Raw genomic sequence first — 23406 nt, forward strand, 5'->3', positions numbered from 1 at the left:
ACCCAAATTCCCCTTAAGCATCCTATTGAAAGCAGGAAGTGCACTATGTAGAGCCCATAGGACCTGCTCTTTTAGGGCTTTGGCAACTTAGTTCATGCCTCCACTTACCTCCTTTGCAAGACAGGTATGAGGGGTTCAGTTGAACATGTACAGAGTGATGACAGTGTGCTTAGCACTGAAGATCTAAGTGGAAGAACCAGATGCATAAGACACATGCCTGTGCTTAAAGTGCGCATAGTCTGGGCAATTACCTTTTGTGCAGATCTTCACAATTCACAAGTTTAAAGTCACCTCCTACCTTTGGGATTTACAGATGAACATTTCTATCTCCCAGGAATTCTAAATGTCAACCTTAAAGTTTCTGATTCTGCAACTTTGAATAGCATTCTGCTGTCTAGGAGTATAATCTATAACCAGAGATTGAACCTAGACAAATTTCCAACAAGTAAATCCTCTTGTGACTTTGTATTAAAAATAGTAACAGCCGGGGCACCTGGCTGGCTCAACTGGTTGAGTGTCCAACGCTTGACTTCAGCTCAGTCATGATCTCAGGGTTGTGGGATTGAGCCCTGCCTCACGCTCCACACTCAGCAGGGAGTTGGCTTGAAATTCTCTCTCTCCCTCTCCCACCGTCCCTCCCCCTGCTTGTGCTCGTGCTCTCTCTCTTTCTCTGTCTTAAATAGTAAGGTGACCTTAAGTGAGAACATGTTATGGGCCAGGTACTGCACAGATCTCATTGTTCTTTATAACTGTCCTATATTCATCCCATTGTTTGCATTCCACACATGAGGAAACTGAGATGTGGGCTTCAGAAACTTGTCCTGTATCACAAGTAATAAGGGCTTCAAGTCAACACACAGATCTGTATTTGAAGCCCATGACTGGACTGCTTCAATTTACTGTACTTTTTTTTTAAGATTTTTATTTTATTTATTTGAGAGAGAGCACAAATGGAGATGGGGGAAGTGGCAGAGAGAAAGAGGAAGAAGCAGGCTCCCCGCTGAGCCAGGACCTTGGGATCAGGACCTGAGTTGAAGGCAGATGCTTAACTGACTGAGCCACCCAGGCACCCCTCAATTTACTGTACTCTTAAAAACACTGTTTACAAGAGAATTTGTTTCTCAATGATAAATGGACAGCAAGTGAAAGAAAGCATTTTAATAAAGCTTGATGGTATGCAATTGCATTATGAGGCTATTTACCCATGACTTTTGATGGAAATTTGCTTCAAGGGGAAGCCACATGTGTGTACAAGAACTGAGCGAGTAGACCCTCCAGTCTCCCCAGGCATTTCTTCTTTTCCCTAAGAGGCTGTTGAACATGGTGTCGCCTTGTGAATGTCAAGGCCTTAGTATATAGAAAAAATACTCAGTGCACCACATAATTTATCACAATAAACTAAAAAAGAAATCTCTAGTAGTGAGGCAAATTTCTAACAGTGTAGAAGTACAAAAATACATGTTAACCAAAAACGAATTTATTGGGTACCAAGTACATGCATTCCACTGTGAATAGTGTTTAACATTAATTGCATCCTTTAATCTTCAAATTATTAACCCTATTTAATAGAAAAGAAAGTTGAGGCTTAGAGAAATCAGACAACCTTTCAAGGCTGCACAGCCATGAAAAGATAGAATTGGGATTAGACCCAAAGTAGTGTGCCTTTAGAACCCCCATGATTATTATGCCCAGCTGCCTCCCTAAGGGATGAGCTGATGTTTAACTTGGGAGAGACCCGTTATAATAATTTGTTCTATTAAGCCAAATATGTGGTAAGCTCATGTCGTATTATTCAAAATCTATTTTTACTCAGGGTGCCGATCAATATTAACATTAGTGCCATTTAACATGATATATTCTAAGTGTTAGGAAAGATAGGCGTTTTTTATGTGATTTAAAATGTCTCCACTCGACAAAAATGATTCTTCAACACTTAGCTATAGTCAGTTTCATACACTGAAAAACTGCCATTTCACCTGGCTTGCTTTCTTTTATCATGTTTTCCCCAGCCATGGAGAACTAGATGTCTCTTCTGCTTGGAACCTTCCTGTCATTTTTGCCTAATCATCTCTGACTCAAATTCATTAGACTCAGTTGCAGTTGTCACTTCCAAGAAAGCCTTTTATGGTGTTTTCTAACGAAGGCAGAAAAACATGTTGGTCTTACTCACCATCAAAGCCCTCGTATCTAGTGCAGTGCCTGACACATGGTAGACATCAATGAATGCATTTGTTGAATGAATGAATGAATGAATGAATGAAGAACTATCTTTCCTGAACTAAGAGATAAAATGCATTAAGTTTTCACTTCAGTTCTTGTCTGCTTCCTGAAATATAAGAGGAAGAGACAAAGCAACTCAGTAGACTGCACGATATACACCAAATCAAGCAATCATGTAGACTTTTTTGTCTTGTTTACTCCTTAGTGGATCCAGCAAATTGAAGGAGCAGAGGCTGCCCTACACCAGAAAATGATGGAATTAGAAAGTGACATGGTGAGTATAAAGAGGAGGTATCATAAAAATGAAGAAAAATTGACAAGGCAAATGGGAGACAACTATTTTCTACCAGTTTTATCTGGCACTGATGAAAGTGCTTATCTGGCACTGATGAAAGTTTGCACCTTTCCACTATTTTGTGTACAGACTATGGAACAAAATTCCTGGAAGTATCCCACAATTTCAAGTTATTTTCTTCAAAAATATGTTGTATTTTTATAATACTTCTAAAACTAATGCTGAAGAAAATTCAACTCGGTGTTTTTTTTCCATAGCCTAAATAATTTTTCCACCATATATAGTCATAGTAAAAATTACAGAAGTGATGAGTATAACTCTGATTTTAAAACTCTCCAAACCACCTCATGCCCGTTAGGATGGCCACTATCAAAAATTATAGAAGTTAAATGTTGGTGGGGATGTGGAGAAATTGGAACCTGTGCACTGCTGGTAGGAATGTAAAATGGTGTGTAGCTGCTAAGGAAAATAGTATGGTGGTTGCTGAAGACATTCAAAATAGAATTACCACCCAATCCAGCAATACCACATTTGGGTATATGCCCAAAATAATTGAAGGTAGGGTCTCAAAAAGATATTTGTACAACCACGTTCAAAGCAGCATTATTCACAATATCTTAAACATGGAAGCGACCCAAGTGTCTATCAGTGGATGAATGGATAGCAAAATGTGGTCTATACATACAATGAATATTATTCAGGCTTTAAAAAGGAAGGAAATTCTAACATGTGATATAACATGGATGAACCTTGAGGGCATCATGCTAAGTGAAATAAGCCAGTCACAAAAAGACAAATACTGGATGATCCCACTTACATAAGTATCCTAGAAAGTTGGAACGATGGCTGTCAGGGGCTAAGAGGAAGAGAAAATGGGATGTTGTTTAATGGGTATAGTTTCGGTTTTGCGAAATGAAAAGCATTTCAGAGATTAGCTGCTTAACCATGTAAATATCCTTAACATTACTGAATTGTACACTTAAAAGCAGTTAAGAGAATAAATTTTATTTTGTATGTATTTTACCACAATTAAATTTTTTTTTAAATCTCCAAGCACAGGAATTGTTGATTATAACTTATAGGAATACATAGAATTTTATAACTGTACTCTCATTAGTGTTATTACTACTAAAAAACAGGTAGTGATTCCTATCAGATTAGGGAATCCTATAATAGTAACAACTTGCATTTATATAGTATGTGACAGCTTCACATCATTTGCTTATATTTTACATGGAGTTTCTATTTTGCCAAACGTTAGACTCTAAAGTCAAAGCATGTGACAAGAACTGTTCATCTTTAAAAACAAAACAAAACCCTTGAAAACTCTTAAAATCTACAAATATTAATTACCCAAGCAGCCTGTACCAGGCACTGTTCTAGGCACCAGAGCTCAGAGGTAATCAGGGAAGTCACCAGCACAATTACCACATGCAGACAGTCTCTTGAAAGTAGATGCAGTCCAGTTTTCCTCCAGCATTGGAAGAGGTCCTTGTTCCTTCAGTTAAGCACACAAAGAAATAATTGACTGTACTTGCAGCTACATTGTACACAAAGATTTATTTTTAAATGCTAATGGCAAGATGCTTGCAATGTGAGAGCACGCATGTGGAAACTGAGGACAAGCAGGGGAACTTCAGGAGCAGAAGCTCTCTCATTAAGTGACACCCCATTCACTAAATCATTATCCATTTTTGTGTTGCTAATTGTACACAGATAATTTTGAATAATTGTTTTATTATACAACTGTATATATTACCTTCCTAAACATTATTACAAAAATAGATTCTCTCAATATATTTGCACGGATATACTTACTAGTTGCTAACTTATCTTGTCAAAATCAAATTTGTCCTTAACCACATACTCTTGAACTAACATAAAAATCCTTTAAAGCATTCCATGTCAATTGATCATTGTATCTTTTATACTTCTTTCCATTGATTTTCACATTCCCTGTGTGAGGCTATGAAAGTTGAACTATTTCCCTAACAGACAAAATCTATGACCCTACAAATGCTAGTGACTTGTCTTGTGGTGGAAAACATTAATCAGTACAATTTATATATCACTTCCTAGTAAACTCAATTAACTCTTTCATTTATCATTATGGCCCCCTTCTTATAGGAACAGTTCTGCAAAATAAAAGGCTATCTAGAGGAAGAACTAGACTACAGAAAACAAGCTCTCGACCAAGCATATATGGTAGGTACAGCAAGCACTAAAGACACCCAGAGTGTTCACAATTCTCTATTGCGGAGTAAAGCATCCTGGTTCATTTGTCATGCCATGTGCTTGAATAGACCATGACATGATGCTCATTTATTCAGTGTTTTCCAGTTCTGGTTTTAGAACAAATACATCCCTATCTCTTTCCTGTTATAATTATCTTATAATACTTAATAACTATTTAATTATGTTTCATTTAAAAAATTAAGTGTATGTTATTATAAAATACTTTGATGAAGGACAGATCGGATGGTACTGTGGATTAAAGAGAAATTTTATTAAATCAAATCCAGTTGTTTGGGAGCCTAATGTAGTAATAGAATGATAGAGCCTTTAATGTCTGTTATATACATTTTTACTTCACGTATTTCTCCCAACAACCCTGTGAGGTAAAAATAAAGTTGATTATTCCTGTATTACATATGAGAAAATGAAGGCTTGGAGAGTGAAAGAACTTTGCCTGACAAAAACAAGCAGGTAGTACTCAGGTCTGACTCCAGACCCTAATCCATAATCCAACCACAGTAAGGAAAGCTCTTTGGTAAATGGACTGTGCCTTTTTCTCTCCCACAGAATGTTATGCTGACTGAGGAGCACATTTGATTCATTCCCCATACCAAATTAATGATACATAATTCCTAATATTGGACTATAGCTTGCATTTGTTCTCTCCGTATGCTCTCCCCCCCCCCCCATTAATTCACAGTAATGACTCAAGAGGAAAAGACCAAACTTAAAAGAGGAACATTTCAAGGAGTTGCTAGTAGAGGTTTTTATAATGCTTTCCTGGAAGCATCCTGAGTCACTTTGGGGATAAGAGTGAAGCACTTAGTCCCTGCCTATAACAAAGATGAATTAGTCTTTCCTTCCAAAACGAGTAAGAAATTCTGATCACCACTTGATGGGGAAAGGAGAAAATGAGAGTTGGTCCCTGGAGAATCAAGAAGGAATCACTTTCCCCCTCCCTTCCTACCCTTTTATCCTTGCCTCCTCCACATACACATGGTAGGGTTCAGCTGTGTGTTCGTGTGTCCCATGACTGAGTACTTGTTCAGATAACCACATTTAATGTTAAAAAGATGAGATCTTCTTAGTCCAGCACAAGAGCTAAGAAAACACCCCTTACCCAGGCATGACCGTCCACCTCTGTAAAAGTCACAGGGGGTAAGATTGTAGGTTTGGGCTGCTGTATCTGAAGCATGGTAAAAAAATAACTGGATATAAGGAGCAGTAGACTCTTCATCTGAAACAGAAAAGACTCAAGGAGGCATTTTATAGCTAAAGCAGCTGTAAATCTCAGAGTATTAAAAAACAGACCAATTTTGAAGACTCTAGGCCATTTTTAGATCGTATCTCCCAATTTGTATTTTAAGATGTGGAGACTATACAGCCATCTTCAAGTTCATAGATGTGTCATATGGAAGAGAAGTGGCCTTTTGTACATGAAATATATCTCCAGTTTCAAGTATTCTAACATAGGCCACTTTTCAATGCTTATTTCTAAAAGTATGGCTACCACGATAGATGTAAATATCTGAAGGTCTGTCAAATGAAAGAGAGAACAAACTTACTCTCAGCTGCATTTGAGAATAGAAGGATATACAGTTCTTTTAACAAAGTAAGGACTTCCTAAAAATGAAATGGACGAGATCCCAAGAAAGAAACAAATTCCCCATCATCAGAGAAGTTCATGTATTGTTAGCTGGATGGCTTTTGGGGAATCTTACAAAGGGGATTATCAAAATGGTGGTTAAGCTGGACAAGCTTTGAAGTTTATCGAATTGCTCTGATCCTGTATGACTACAGTGATACATGACCCCCACCAACCATACACACAAGTGTCTCCATTCGCATACCACACATCAATGCTAAGTTCCAAAGTTAGACTTTTCTAATTCTGTTTGCCAGAGAATCCAGGAACTAGAAGCTACTTTGTACAATGCTCTGCAGCAAGAAACTGTTATCAAGTTTGGTGAATTGTTAAGTGAAAAACAGCAAGAGGAGCTGAGGACAGCAGTAGAAAAGTTACGGCGGCAGATGCTGAGGAAGAGCAGAGAGTATGACTGTCAGATTCTTCAGGAGAGAATGGAGCTCTTACAGCAAGCCCATCAGGTGAGGACTGAGTCACTGCATCGGTGTAGGGTTGGTACTAAGCAAATGGGACTTAGTACTAAGTACCTGGTACTAAGTATGGGTGTGGAGAAGCCCAGGAGCTATAAACTATTTTCAGAGAGTAAGATAACTGTTGTTTTCCACCTAGACTCAGAGAGAGGACAGTTTTGTAATGATTCAGTTTTTTAAAAATTGGCATTTCAGAAGCATTGCATACTGCTGCTATTTTGGAAACTATTTTGTCATGAAATACCCTTTGAATCTCCTGGATCCTGGTTAGCTCCCTTATGCAGGGAAGCAAGACTGTCCTCAGGATAGAAATAATGCCTCCATCCTGTTACTCATCCCAGTCCATAACCTAGCCTGATCCAATAATCGAATAGGGTAAAAGAGAACAAGGGCCTTTTTCTTTATTCCCAGAACAAACAGCAACACCAACAAAGCCTGGAAGCTGCCGCTTGCTTACTGGCATTTGCTATGTCAGGAACTAAACTTACATCATTGCATTAAATCTTCACAATAGCCCACAAGGTAAGTATTCTTATGATCCCAATTGAGGAGATATGATGATAAGAGTGCGTAAGCTTGCCCAAGATGACCCAGATAGCAAGCTCCAGTGCGCATTACCACTCAGGTGGGCATGACTCAAGGCCAGTGCATCTAACCATTGCACTACACTGTCATACGCACATTGCATTATCAATTACGATTTATGGGCCTCATCTAGACCAGCAAGGCTTAAGAGACACTCAGTTTAGAGCCAAAATTCTTAATTCCGACTCTTAGTTCATGTCTTAGCTTGACAGGTGAGGACTAGGGCCCTGGTCAAAAAGCAGATTCCAAAAGAATTCCAAAACTGATAGTGCCAGGCTGTCATATTTGGTACTCAGAAGCTGAGACAAGCAACTGTTATAAAATCCAGATGGACTATAGAAGAAGTAAGAATCATGTAGTCTTCAGAGTTCAAGGTGAGTGGAAAGGGAACAGGTTATTTTATGACCCCAATAAGAACAGTTGATGAAAAACGTGACACTTAGCGTACCTCCAATGTAGCCAGGAGTTCTGTGAATCTTTATAGTTGGACAGATGATCCAAGGTAGCAGGGGAACTCTGAAGCCATTTGTCCTGGAGATGGTGAATGTACACATGTTTGTTTCAGTGGCCCTTCAGAGTCCTTCATAAAGTTCAGGCGTTTGACCCTGGAAACCGTTTTTTAAATCTTTTAATAATAGACTCTCTGGTATCATTAGTTGGGGAATGAAAGTGTCCTCTGCATAAATTTCTTATGCTACAATAGCATTTAATTAATTTCAACAAATCAGGAGTTGTGCCATGGAACCACAGCAGTGTTTATTTTTAAGATGTACAAATAATTATCTGAATTTACTTCTGATTAAAAGCTTGTCATCTGTTTTGAGTCTTTAACCAGCTAAGGTGATTCACTCCTGAAAGACATGGTTTTGTTTGCTTTAAGTTATCAATCTGAATGGATAGGTATATTACATTTCTAAGCCTCAGAGATTCCCATTGAAATTCTCTATCTTTCAAACAAATGTTCACTAGAAAATGCCTTTTTTAGTTATTATTTCTTACTCTTTATCTGTCATTATAATCAGTAGTTTTGACTTGAGAGAATTATTCCAGAAGGTCTTAGCCAGAATTTGTCATATATCAGTATATGATCCAGTTAAATCCTAGAGCATATCACTAACTATTCACTGGACATTTCTGTTTGAATGTTTCCCATATGAAACAAATCTAAATGTTCATTCTTACCCTTACTTGTCTCTTCTTTCCCCATCTGCCTGCCTTGGTCAGGAGAATTACTGTATCTGAAAGCACTCAGGCTGGAAACCCTGGAGCCTTCTTTGTCCTCATCTCCAATAGTTAATATAGCACTACATCCATCTAGCATTTCTCCTGAAATGTTTTTGAAGCTGTTGCATTTTGTCCACACTTGAAACCTCAGGCATATGCAGGACCTTTCAATACTGCAGCAGGCCCAGCTTCTGCCAGATGTCCTCTGATGTAACCCGAATCGATCATCTACTCATTTGTTCAGTCAGTTGTTTAAATGCACTTCCTAGACTTTGAACACCATGCCAGACATAGAAAATTCACATGGACCCTACCTTTACAAAGCTTAGGACCTACTGATGGAGTCACAGGAGACTAATACAAAGAAAAATAACTATAATTGATATCTTTTGACAAGGGGCATAAAAATCATATGCAGTGTGCCTTGGGGACCCGGTTGTGGGGAAGACTTCCAGCTCTCCTCTCTTTAGCTCGCCATGCGTATCACTGCAGATTCTTTCACCTTTTCTGATGGTACATTCTTCCTCAAAAGCCTCCATGATCACAATTTCCAGTTGAGTCTGGTCCTATGCAGGTCTCTCCAGGTCCTTCATTAGCTGGCTACCCCTTCCCTGAAAACCTGATCTGGGACAATCTGCAGAACATACCTTTCTCTCTACTTATGCAGACCTCTTCCTGGTACCACTTGGGCCGTGACTCCTACCTCCAAGCCTTTTTTGCCTGATTAATCACCCTAAAATGCCCTTCAGTGTCTGCTTCATTTATTCAAATTTTCCCATTTTTTTCCAGTCCCAGTTTAAGATCTACTTCTTTTAGGATGTTCTCCCTGATAATAATGGACTGCATACTACTGAAAAAAAAAAATCTATACTGCGTACCCTGTTTCACACTCTTTCACAACCATATTGAGGGCATCCTTGTGCCAGAGACTAGGAATGTAACGGTGGACAAAGATATAAAGGTCACTGTTCTCATCTATGCTACATATGAAGAGGGTCAAAGCAACAACACAAAAAACAATGACCAAGGCAATGTAAAGAGTGTCCTTGAGTGCTGTGAAGAAAAGTATACAGTGTGTGTGTGAATTTGGGAATAGGATTCACCACTTTAGACTGACCGGTCAGACCAGGCCTCTCTGAAGATGTCTAAAACCCGAGTGACCAGCCACACAAAGATCTTGGCAAAGTGTCCCCAAAGATAGGGACAACAGAGTCTAAGTCTGTATTGTGGGGACATTTGGAATATTCAAGGAACAGAGAGAAAGGCCATAAAAATGGAGCACAGAGAGCCAAGAGGAAATGGATGTGAGGTGAAGTTGGAGCGGTGAGACAAGGTTTAATCATGTTGGGCCTTGAAGGAGTTGGGCTTATATTCTGAGTGCAGCTTAGCTACATTTCCCTTATTCTTATTCCTCTTCCTCTTCACCTTAAACTCAGGGACTGCCCTGATGATTTCACATGTCAGGAGTACACACAGCTGGTGTAGGTGGATGTACTAAATTAGAAACAGGAAGGGCTGGCAGTAAGCTGTTACACCGGTGCTGATGCCGACAACAGTGACTTGGTGGACTTATTAGCAGTACAGATAAAATAGGTAGAAACAGGATCTGGTTTGGACCTGACAGGGATCCCTCTTGGATTGGATGGCAAGCAGATGGGAAGGAAAAAGAAATAGGACATGCAGCACACACTGGCAGAAATAACTCATGTAATCAACACGTGGAGGCAGCTTCTTTGTACTCAGCACTGTTCTCGTTAGTAGAGATCGGTGATAAAGTTAAACATGGTTTTGCCATCGTGTACCTTTTCTACTTGATCTTGTTTTCCCTGTGTTTCAAACTTTGTCTCCCCTTCTGATTGGAATGGTTCTTTGAGATCAAGAGCTGACTGATGTCTGGAATCTCCATTATATCCAGCAAAGCCCTGTCCTCTGCGGGAAGTCCCCAAAACAAGCACACACTTGATGGCTGAGGAAACATTGCAGTAATCTCACAGATCCATGATTGTATTGATAAAATATTTGCCTCCACATCCAGTAGACATATCAAGGAATTACGTGCACACTCAAGGTGGGAATGTCTAGCAAATTTATTCTTTTATTGTGTAGCTCTGTCACCTGGAAATATACACAAGCACACACATCATTCCCATGTACCCACACGATTAGCTTCCAGGCCCATTCTCTTACCCAGCATTCATTGTCCCATACTTTCAAGGTCATCCTTGATAGTCTCTCTGACCAAACCTCCTCATTCTCTCCTGCACACCCTTCAACCCCTTCCCTTAAAAGCAGACTCCTCAGCCTCTTCACTCCCTGCATTTGATCAGATGACTGTGATAGGGGGCTGTCCTGTGTATCATCCTGGGCTCTGCCCATTAGATGCTAGTTGCAAGCCCCATCCCGGATGTGATTAGTAACCACATGTGATTCAAAAATGTCCAGACAATCAGACAGTCATGGTGGTTGCACCACTTTGTGAATATTCTGAAATCACTGAATTGTATACTTCAGATTATATTAGCTAACTTTAAAAGATGTCCAGACATTGCCAAATATCCCCTGAGGGGCAGAGTCTTCCTCAGTTGAGAACCACTGTTTCAGAGAAAAGGGAGATAGGATTTCCAAGTTCAAGGATTTTTTGTTCTAGCTTCCCCCTTTTCTCCCCACATTGCATTATAAAAACCTCTCTTTCTATATTATCACCCCATTTAGCCTCCACTGTTTTCTTCTCAGACTCCAATTCCCCATTTTCTGATTATTCCCAAAAGAGGCATTGACTAACAAGCCTACGCTGTGTACGCGTGTGCCGTGAACCTGAAAGGCCTTTAGAGTGCCAGATCGACTTGCAAATAATTGTCTAGGTGATGTTGGTTTCAAATCTGTGCTATTTAAATCACTGGAATTTTGTTATATAGTTGACAGGTAAGTTCAGAGACAGTTCCGGAACTAACATTTTTGTCTTTAGGATTACGTGTGCTATTTTTGCTATGTTTAGTTTTTCTCTAATTTAATCACTTCCGTCCTTGGAATTTTTGGTGAAGTGTAATCTCTCCTTGGTTTTACAAGAACTGGCAAATCCTGTTTTGTGCGAAATTCCACCCTCAAGCAGAGTTGAAATAAGGTTGGAAGGAAAGGGTAGCAGAAACAACGGGATTGTTTGCATTTGTGTGTGTCACCTTCAGCCATTCTTGAATGTGGTAATAAACACCCCAAAATCCCAATCCAAATGGCTACGACAAAGTTGGTTTCTTGCTCACTAGTGCTGGGACGTGCTGCTGTCTCTGAGGAAGTGGCATTCCCGCTTCTCACTCCTACTCACATTCCACTGGCCAAACAGGTCTCATGGCCAAGCCCAAGGGCAGCGGGGTGCGAAGTACCCCTCCCTCACAGGGGCAGGGTCTGGAGGGATGGGCATAGTAGACAGGAGCAGCAAATTTTAAAATATATGTACAGTCAGCGCAGTCAAGTATGGGTGATTTTTTAAACATCCAAACAATCTCCTGGATATGGAAAAACGTATTTGTGATGTTTCCAGCTGCAAGGACTAATAATGTTTTCATAGCAAGTTTTGTGTTTTAGGTTGGTGAACAATCGTCTTGTTAACTTAATGCTCACTAGCTCTTTGGGGTTTTTTTCTTTCTTCAGAGAATTCGTGACTTAGAGGATAAAACAGACATCCAGAAACGACAGATAAAGGACTTAGAAGAAAAGGTACATGTTCAATTCAATATGAATTTCTGTCTTTAAGTTTTAGATCAGAAAATAATGTGAGTTTCACTCACCGTGTTTCATTTCTTCTCAGTTACTGTGTATCGTGCACAGGCAGGTGTAGGGACAGTCTGACCTTCACCGTCAGGCAGGCACCCACATGCCAGCAAAGGTTCTGCCTTCAGCAACCTCTCGGGGACATGTTTGCCTTTTGTGTTGATTCCTGTTCTTTTCTACATGTGTTTTCTTTCCTCAGTTTCCCCTTTCTTACCTTTGTTTCCTTTCCAAAAGTTTCTTTTGAGTTTTGTGACTCTACTTTGGTCTTTCTTTTAAAAATCTTTTCCGTCCCTTTTTGGGAAAAAAAAATCATTCTTGTTATTCTTCACAAGAAACCCTTTCTTCCTTGAGCTGCAGTGTCCCCTTGACAGTAAGTCCAGAAATTTAGGTTGACACATGGTAATTATGCCCTCATGTCACTTCCCCCAAGTGACCAGAGAGAGTCCTCCAAGTCAACCAAGCTTTCAGGGGTAAAGCATAGTAGTTCTTAAAGAGGACATTTGGAAATGTGCATGGTGGGAGAAGGGAGAGGGCTCACACAGGGGTGCCGAACAAGGTGCAGTGAGGTAAACAGTCTCACACAACAAAGAATTCTCCCCCCCTTCCCCCCCACCATGATGCCTAGAGCACCAGTGCTAGGAACACAGCAAGGAGGCTTTCTCTAGAGTGCCAGTCTGAATTCCTGTGTTACAAAAGAATATGGCTATTTTCCAGGATCTCCCGTGGGCACCCAAGAAGAAAACAGCAAATCATCTACGTTTCTGAGACAATGGTTAGGATTTTATTTATCCCAGTTGCTACTGTAGTTCTCCATAAGTGTGAGATCATAGGGAGTCCGTAGGGGCCAGTAGCCAGACCATCAGCACCTGGATTCTTATGTAGGCTCGGTCTTTCCAGATCTATTTGACCTTGAGTATGTGACTTAGACTTGTGTCTAAGCCTTACAGATAAAATAGGGATAATAAAGCTTGCCCTCACCTCCTTTCATGGGTTCCATGAAGAAGCAATGAAGTCACTTACGTGAAAATGACAAAACTCTGAGGGCATTCAATTAAAAAGTGTAATTTTTTAAATTTTCAAACACAAAGTTCAAATCCTCTGCAAAATTTTAAATTTGAACAGTTCTCATTTCCAAAATGTGCTATTTGTGTTATGAGACTGAATGAGGCAAAGGTAAAGTGCCACAGACTGAGTCTGACTTCCCAGTGTTTGGCAGGAAGACCCAGGAGGCAGGGATTGTTCCCAGCTTCCCTGACTGTCAAAGCACATGCCTGATATCTTCCATTTTCCACATTTTTTAATGGCCAGCTCCTGGTTCTAGTCATTTTCTGTACTGACTGAAGGAGGAAATCAGAGTTAAAACCAGAAACCTTAGTTTGGTTCAGTCCCCATTCATCTAAGGAAAAACAAACTGCAAAGGGGTGTGTGTGGATTTTTTTTAAGTATCTATTAATGTCACTCCCCTAGGCATTTTCTTAATAAACCTCATGGAAATTTTAGGAGGAGGGAAATTAAGATTATGTTCCCTGTCAGAATTCCCTGAACTTGTCACAGATCTGAACTTCCTAAACATTTATGATGATGGAGTAATGTACATAATGACAAAGAAGGATTCTTTAGCTATCAAAACAGCATGTTCCACATATAATAGTAAATTAAGCCACTTCAAAACAATCTGGTTGATTTCTGACCGGAGATTTGAATGAGAGATGAGATTTGTGACACACCTCCTATTCCCGTGACCTCAATTCTAACACACAGGCCTAGAAAAAATGCTAAAGATCACTTACGTCAGAAATACTCCTCTTTCTTTTCTTTGGGGTACTTGAACAACTACTGAGGGGACCTGAAATATTCCTTCTTTGTTCCCAGCTTCCATGCACACAGTATACGTCACGTGATAACCACAGACAGCAGAACTGCCTCAGGTGTGCAGCTTTACCTCATCCTGAGCACTTCCGTGGTCATTGGCTTCATTGACTCCCATGCAGGGTTACTCTGTGAGATGGGCACGGCGGTATTGGGATCCCCTTTTACGCAGATAATAAAACAACAGCCCAGAGAGATTAAACAACTTGCCTAGGACCTTATAACAGTCTGTGGCAAATCAAGCCCAGGGGTCAGGGTGTCTGACTCTAGGCGCTACATTCGGCCCACCACACTGCCTGGACAAAGAATCTCATTGCCAATGAGGTGATGGGCATCTCCTGATGCCCTGAGACGTAGAGCTGGTATCTGACCTCCTCAGGGAAGTAGTGAAAGCCTCCCATCCCCTCCATCTTCTGCTACGGGTGTCATTTTACCACTCTCCATCTTCAAGGAGTGAAAAAAGAGGAGAGGGTCTCTGCTTTCCAGACTAATAGAACAGTCACCAGTACATGGCTCCTAGCATCATGTTTATAACTTGACTACAATTTTGCTACAATGAAGCAAGAGTCCTATTAACAGTGGCATTACAGGACACATGCAGATAATGTGCTCAATGTGAGAATACTGTAGACAACCCTTATTTAAAAATGTTGAGTCCAACAGAATGCTCCTGAGGTGTGACAACAAGGCTAAGGACGGACTCTGTAAGAGTCAATCACCAAGGACATTGATATTTGAAAAAAAAGCTGATCTGACTTGTGATCTTTAATAATTAGTAGGCAGTTGGTTATGTAGCATTGCTACGTAATGTCTGTCCACCCAAGTATCTGCTTCTTTTTGAAGGTTCTCAGAGAAGAGAGACAAATCAGACTCCATGTAACTTCTATGAGTCAACAAGGAGAGAACTATCTGAGAAGCATGGAGATTCAGACAGCATCATGCATTCATTTTCCAAAGCGTCCTCTGATGTACAAGCATGTTTTATACTAGATCCTCACTCATCCAGGCAGACCCAGGTTATGCCTGCTGCCCTGATGTAATTACTAATAGTGTCCCCATTTCTACCTCAGAAGTGTCCCACTGTGGATGATATATCCTATGTTTACCTTACCTATTAGTATTCTTCCTGCTCTGCCTGGCTCCTAAAACCTGTCAGATTAACCAAGCAGTGATAGCCTTAAGTGATTAAGTGTATGCTCTGTCATATTTTTGTATTTTTGGTAGGCCCTGCCACACATTACAAAACAGACTATAATATGGACTGAAGTAGGACTCGGGAGGGCTAAACTCCAGGTTTTATTATGCCATAAAATTACAGGCAATTAGACTATTGACTAACTTTTCAGTGCTTATTTTTTTCATTTATAAAGTTATGGGCTTAAATCTATTATCTATTAGACCCCCTCAGAATTCCAAAATGTATGAGCTGATGTTAGTTAACACTGGTTATTCATCGCATTACTTTGCCAATAGATGAGTAAAACATACGGTTTTTTTAAACAGCAGGTACTTGGTGCGTATGTGACAAGCGGTCAGACTTGAGCAAAGTGGAAAGGCTTGAGGTTTTGTACAACATGAATGACACTAAAGAAATCCAGATTTACATAATCTTCTTCTTTTTCTTCTGCAGTTTCTGTTTCTATTCTTGTTCTTCTCTCTTGCCTTTATTCTATGGCCTTGATGTCAAGGTGCCTCTTAAAGGTAAGATTTCATTTAATTCTCAAAATGTGGTTCTAAGAGGTATGTGATGAGAAGGATGCTGCATCCAGTTACTATGCCCATGTTTGTTTGTTTGTTAGTTTTTTTAAAAAGCCGCTTAGTTTGGTTAGCTTAAATGCCATAAAATGAGAAAAAAGTCACTTGAAACTAATGTTGACTGTGTTTCAATTAAAAAAATTAAAATAAAAAAAGTGAGAAGCAGATCCAGTCCACTTGGGTGATTATTAAAGAAATAAAGGAACCGGGGCGCCTGGGTGGCACAGCGGTTAAGCGTCTGCCTTCGGCTCAGGGCGTGATCCCGGTGTTATGGGATCGAGCCCCACATCAGGCTCCTCCGCTATGAGCCTGCTTCTTCCTCTCCCACTCCCCCTGCTTCTGTTCCCTCTCTCGCTGGCTGTCTCTATCTCCGTCGAATAAATAAATAAAATCTTAAAAAAAAAAAAAAAAGAAAGAAAGGAACCATCAGGTATTGTGGAAATCAAGAATTCTGTTCTAGTTAATTGTATTGCTTTGGGAGGTCATGATGTCTGTGGAGCTCAGTGTTCTCATCAGTCTTTCATTATGCGGAAGGAGTTGCTTCCCCATTTGCAAAATGAAGATCTGAGTGTATGTTTAGTATCTCTTCCAGCTTGAAAATTCCGATTCTTTAAGTCTAACAAGCTAAAAATAACTTTTAACCCTTTCTCCCAGTCTGACTTCATCAGAACTCAGGAAAGCAGGCTCTTAAATGAAATTGGATCTTCTTTTCAGATAAGATTATTTTCAATGTCAATTTAGAAAAATAAGAGTTTTATTAGTACTAAATTATCAAGTCCATGCCCCATGAATACATGTATAAATAATCTTAGACACTGATTCCCAGTGCTATGAAAAATACAGGTTCCAAATCCTTACCTCCGACTTAATGGATCAGGTTATTGGAGGTGGAGGTGAGAAGGAGGGTGGGAGAGGTGGAGAGCAAGGAATAATGTATGTCTTCAACAAGCATACCAGGTGATTCTGATGTCTACCCAGGTACAGAAACCACAACTCATACTATCATTATTTAAAAATGAGGAAGGGCCAGGCGCTCTTCTAAATCCATGTATCATGGTCTGTGTCAACTTTGGTTGTCCTATTGTATGACACAGGGATCTTTCCTGGACCTCATGTTCTTCAGTATTTTCTATAGCAAGTCGAAAAATAGAGAAGAGACACTTTCTGTCTCCGTGGGTATCAACTCTGTTACCTAGATGTGGAACAGACAAGCAAAAGTGTTTTAGCATGACCTGATACAGGAAGGAATTAAGCAAATATGCCCAAGAAGTTTATGTCCTCCTATAACAAACCCTCTGGCTTTATTCTATCTTCCAAAAGAGTTTCTGTTCTGACTGTGGCCATCCTTTGTCTGACGATCAGGATGGTAGCCTTGCAGAACCTAAGGAGAAGGACTGAGTCTCTTAAATTGAATGAGAATAGGGGCGTCTGGGTGGCTCAGTTGGTTAAGCATCTGTCTCTTGATTTGGCTCAGGTCATGATCTCAGGGTCATGAGACCGAGCCCCACATGGAGCCTGCTTAAGATTCTTTCTCCTTTCTCCCTCCCCTCTGCCCCACCCCTTTCCTGCTTGCTTGCTCTCTCTCTTAAAAAAAATTTTTTTTGAATGAGAATATATAAGGGGAAATGGGTAAGATTTTCTAGGAAAAGGTAAGAATGGCTAGAGCATCAGAAAATGAATAGCCCTCCCCAACCAAAAATAATAAAGAAATAAACAGAACAAAGTTTAGTGAGACCCAAGTACTATGTGGTAGTTGAGGGAAGAATCAAGACTCATAAATACTAGTTAGAAAATGAGTAGGTTTGAGCATTCACATCAATAACAGCTAACACGTACGTGCCAGGGGCTATTCTAAGCAACACATACAATAACCCTCACAACACCCCCTGTAAAGTCCGTCCTGCTTTTATTCCTTTCTTCACAGCTGGAGACACACCAACATAGGACTTTCCCAAGGCTATAGAGCTACAATTGGCAGGACTGGCGTTTGTATGCACACAGCCTCGCTCTAGAGGCTTTTAGCCACTTACAAACCACCACGCTGCCTCACAAAGGAAAGAGGGCATTTCTCTCACATTGTGAGCCCCATTTGTGTTCATATATATCAGCAGTCAGGGGTGTCTTCTGCAATGTGGGTAGTACTGCCTGGCTGTTAAGCTTTGAAATTACAATGTGCTCATCTCTATGCCTTTTTCCACTTTTTGTGAGTGTTTGAGGGTTGTACAGGATTTAATTTGCTTTCTTCCAGAGTAGCACATAATCGACACTTAGTAATTGTCTGTTGAATGAAAAGTCATGATTATAATTAATAATAACATAGCAAATTAATGTGACAATGAATCTAGGGAGTTTAAAATATGTATAGGAAAATGGCTGAGTAGTTTAGAGTTACAGCTTTGAAGTTAGATAAACTGTTAACTTTGGATCCTGCCTTTTACAAGCTATATCATGGTAACTTTAATCCACCTGAGATGAGGTTTCCTATTCTGTAAAATGGCTATATTACCTACAACATGGTATTATAGTGAGAGAACTAAATGAAGTTATACATATAAAGGACTTAACCACATTGTTTGGAACATAGTTCATAATCAGCAACTCTTAGCTATTATTATTTTTAAAAGTTAGCTATCACATTTACTGAATTTGTCCGTGTATAAGTTTGAGATTGTAACTTGTAGGAGCACCTGGGTGGCTCAGTCAGTTAAGCCTCTGACTCGTGGTTTTGACTCAGGTCATGATCTCACGGTCTGGGATCCAGACCCGCATCAGGCTCTATACTCAGTGGGGAGTCTGCTTCTCTGCCTCTCTCTCTCTCCTTCTGCCCCTTCCCCCATTCACATGTGCTCTCCCAAAACCAATAAAGAAGTCTTGAAAACAGAGGAATTATAACCTCTAGCATTACCAAGTGGTTTACCACCTAAACCAGAACAAGTAATTGCCTTTTTGTCTCCTCTTTTCAGGGAGTAATCTAGATTTAAACAAGACATGACTGGAAATTGATCAATGCCACTTTTATCTCCAAAGCAGATGAGGGAGAGAGAGGAAGAAGTGAGGGAGAAAAATGTTTGGCTTGTTGGCAGGTAGTAAAGGCGTACTGCACATAACCATAAAAATATTTTTCCTACTAGATTAAGGATTTATATTCTAAGACTAACTTAAATTATATGTAAAAATACCCTCCTTAAATTGGAGCCACTCGTGCTTTTTTTTCTTTTAGCAATTACCTAAGTCATTTTTGTCAGTGATCTAGAAGCTACTGAAGGCTCCCAAGACGGCACCCTTACACTGCTCTCAGCGGTTGCTAAGTAATGCAGCTCCACAGATAATATTAGGACTTTTATCTTAAGCAGGGGAACCCCACGTAGTTTCAGGAGATAACATCTGCCCATGCATTCTGTAGATTTATTCTAAATAAAAAGTGTGCCACAAATTCTTCCATGTCAGTTATACAGGGAGACAAAGGAAAGAAGAAAACGAGAGGAGTACAGAAATAGCTATCACCAGGTTATTGTTACATCCAGATTATAATGACCCATTGAAAATCCTCTTCTTCTGAAGAGGGACGTGTTAATGAAGAACATATCAGAACCAACTCTGTTCATTATGAAGTTTGGAAGACCAGACAGAGAACAGGTGATCATGATTTTTCATCTACATACTGTTGTTTGTTTTTAATGATCCCAGTGTCAACCATGAACCCTTGAACTTGATAGTTCAGTATTTTCACTTCCTGTCTAGTAACATAAAACATGTTAAAAGGCACGTAATATTGTATTATTGTTCTGATTTTTAAAAAAGATTAAAAAATATATACTGTATTATAAAAACAGCCACAGGGGTGCCTGGGTGGCTCAGTCAATTAAGCATCTGCCTTCTGCTCCAGTCATGATCTCTGGGTCCTGGGATTGAGCCCTGAATCGAATCGGGCTCCCTGCTCAGCAGGGAGCCTGCTTCGCCCTCTCCCCATCCCCCACTTGTGTTCTCTTTCGTTCTCTCTCTCTCTCTCTCAAATAAATAAATAAAACCTTAAAAAAAAAAAAAAACCCAGCCACAGTTGATTAGTTCTCCATTAAAATATGCAAATATTTATTTCTTATTACATTTATATTTTTTCAGTCCCTCCTGCCCAAGGCCTGTGGGTTGCCTGTGGAAAACAAATGGCAATATGACTCTACTGTATTTATTGTTTAAAATGAAGAATTTTGTTCCTTTTTCTTTTATATTGGTAAGAGAAATAGAAAAGATGAATCACTGTATGCCAACTAATCAGTCTTTTTTTTTTAAGATTTTTAAAATTTATTTGGCAGACAGCAAGAGAGAGAGTACAATCAGGGGGAGGGGCAGAGGGAGAGGGAGAAGCAGACTCCCCACTGAGCAAGGAGCCTGATGCAGGGCTCAATCCCAGGACCCTGAGATCATGACCTGAGGTGAAAGCAGATGCTTAACTGACTGAGCCACCCAGGTGCTCCTAATCAGTCTTTCTTTATGTAGATATATCTATTAGTCTTCATCTATTAATATTGAAATTGTTTCCCTCTCTGTCTTATACATTAGACTATTAAGAAAGCATAGAGGAGGGCTTATGCTTTATTTATCTTTGTATCTTCAAGGTCTACAAGAGTGCCTTATAGATACTAGGTGCTGGATACATTTTAAGTTGACAGATGGACTGAAGGGTAGACAGATAAATGAGTAAATGGTTGGGTAAATGACTGAGAAAGCAGATTCGTGACACGTTAGATCAAGCCCTGGATAGCATGGGACTATAATACCAAGATGACCCTCCGATTTGTTCTTTATGTGTCATTGGGGAATAACTTTAAGAATGAATGAACAAAGGAAAGAATACATGAACAAATACATTCTCCCCCAACTCCTTGGTGGTGATGTCCTACTCACCTGGCTCAGTGCTTCTCTTCTAGACACTCTTATAACTCACTCTCCACACAGCAGCTGAGTGAGTTTTAGGAAACACAATCTAACCGTGCCCCCTGCCTGAGAAAGCATCATCATTAGAGTGAAATCCCACTCCCTTAATGTGGCCAAACAGAGCCTGGTGTGGTCTAACTGCAGACAGTCTCTCGAGCTCTCTCTTGCTCTAGAAGCTCCTTTCATGAGCCTTCGTCCCTTCTGCCTACTGCAGGGTTTCGTCCACGCAGTCCTTGTGTACACAGTACGTTCAGCCCTACTTTATCTAGCAAACACCTACTCAGTCATCCTTCAGATCCCAGCTCACTTGTGACTCCCACAGAGAAGTCTTCCTTGATTTCGCTCCCAGCCAAATTTTACATGCATTCGGGTTGTTTTGATTGTTGTTGTTTTTGTTAATTGATGCCTGTATTCCTCATTGTATATAGGTATACAAGGGCCAGGACCATACATGTTTTCTTTATCCTGTAACCCTAATACCCAGGTAGAGCCTAGCTTGTAGCTGACAATCCATAAATACTTCTTAATGATAGTGATGATATTATGGTACAGAAGAGAAAGAAGACATCTGTTTTGTGAGTCAATGAGTGCATTTCATATCCATTTTATTTAACAGAGTCTACAAAATAGATACTGTTATACCTAAATATTAATTTCTTAATATAAAAAATTGGCAAGTAATAGCATCTACTGTTTTTTCTAAGGATTAAGTGACATTATATAAGTAAAGCAACCAGTACAGTACCTGGCATGTAGAAAGGCTCATTAAAAGCCAAGTTCCTAGGACATACTAAGCATTCTGTCTTGGATCATGCATTATGAGATGTGCTTCTATCTATTTTGACCACATTTCCCACACAGCTGTCAACTAGTTAATATCCATTTGTCCTACCCTTTTCAGGGTAAAATCAGGTACTCAGGGAAGCCTCCTCTGAGCCTCTGACTTCAGTTATGTTTCATTCACTATTATTTTCATAGGCCAACTACCTAACAGGGTCGGTTTCCTCATCTGTAAGATGGAGGTAATAATAAGAGCTACCCTTTATTGACTGTTTTACTATATGATAAATTGTGTATGAGGATTGACGAAATGAAAGGTGTCAGGAAGTCCCTTAGGGGTCTGGATGGTAGAGTTGGTTGGGTGATGGTGCCCTTTACAGACACCTCAAAAGCAGGAAGAGGGAGTGACTGCTATCCAGAATTTGGGGTTATTTATGATAACTAGAGATCAGAAGGTAGCTACAGTTTGTGAATCAATATGCCTCTAAATATGTGGCCCATAAAGGATCAAACTTAACTTCTAGCAGTTAGAAAACCCTAAAGAATAGTGAACATAAGTAGCCTGTCCATTGAACCCAACTCATATTTGCTAAGTGTCATTTATGAACCAGGCAGTGTGGCGGGTACTTGGATACTAGAGTCACAAGTCAGAAGTGACATCACTGTACTCATTCACTTACAGTCTGGTGGCATGTAGTAAACTCTCAGACATGGTAGCTGCAGTCGTTGTTTGACAGAGGAGGAAACTAAAGCTCAGTGACTTTAAGCAACCCATTCATAGGAATCCCTGAGATTCTGTCATATCCCAAGGGCCTTGTCAATCAAAGATGAATTTATATTCTATACGGTTTTCGTTATAGTGTACTGACCTTTGGTTCACTGAAACTTGGTCATCGATGGTGGTCCATTGGATGGCGCTTTAGTTATTCAGAATGCCCGTTTGAATAAATGTGGCTCTGTTCCAAGTTCCTTTACAGATACTCACTCTACACAAATTTAATATTCTGGGAGACGGCCTATATGGCCATTTGTTTTTTAAAAATCAATGTGGTTTTATTCAAATGATGGGCTTTACCTCAATTATGACAGGCAGAAATGATGCATATGTGCTTTGAAACAGAATTTTAGATTTATCTCTGAGAATGTATAAATTGAAAGTTTGCAAGCAAAAGACTTTCTGTGTTTACAAATTTATTTTATCCATACAAACACACATACACTGTATATATTTTATATGTGTGTGTATATTACATATTATACACACACACCTTAAAAGTATCTTTTATATACATTAAGATCAATTCTCTTCTCTACCGGGGATATGAGAGTATTATAGTTGTAACTAGTTGTTTGGGGCTCTCATCTCAGTGGGATGTAAATATGAACACAATCTATTTTTCTCAAAACATGGTTTTCACTCAGGTTTTAATCTTCCTCTCTTATTCTTTAATAAATCTTAAGCTGGTTCTTCAGTTTTTCAGTTCTTGAAAGTCTAGCTCAGTTTCAAATTCAACCTCAGATTCTATCTAATCTCATTTCTTCCCTATCCCAGGTGTAGGACAGGTTCATGATCTGGCTCTAAGAGATCTCTCCCTCTTCGCTCTTCAAAGCTCAGTTCTCCTGGAGGGCAG

The 23406-nt window shown here is 39.8% G+C and overlaps 1 protein-coding gene across 2 annotated transcripts in view; it reads left to right on the top strand.

The window, feature by feature from the left end:
• JAKMIP2 (janus kinase and microtubule interacting protein 2) overlaps window positions 1–23406 on the top strand; it is a 67328-nt gene that overhangs the window by 41863 nt on the left and 2059 nt on the right. The window contains exons 16-20 of one of the 2 annotated variants that reach the window (XM_045795068.2): window positions 2426–2494; window positions 4643–4720; window positions 6653–6856; window positions 12320–12385; window positions 15939–16009. In XM_045795068.2, the coding sequence (XP_045651024.1) occupies window positions 2426–2494; window positions 4643–4720; window positions 6653–6856; window positions 12320–12385; window positions 15939–15989 (468 nt within the window). In that variant the 3' untranslated portion in view covers window positions 15990–16009. The remainder of the gene's footprint in view (window positions 1–2425; window positions 2495–4642; window positions 4721–6652; window positions 6857–12319; window positions 12386–15938; window positions 16010–23406) is intronic. The other variant, XM_087862154.1, reaches the window with a different exon arrangement.

This window comes from Ursus americanus, chromosome 5 (genome assembly GCF_024610735.1).
Source record: "Ursus americanus isolate L20-20 chromosome 5, mUrsAme1.1.p, whole genome shotgun sequence".
Lineage (NCBI taxonomy): Eukaryota > Metazoa > Chordata > Mammalia > Carnivora > Ursidae > Ursus > Ursus americanus.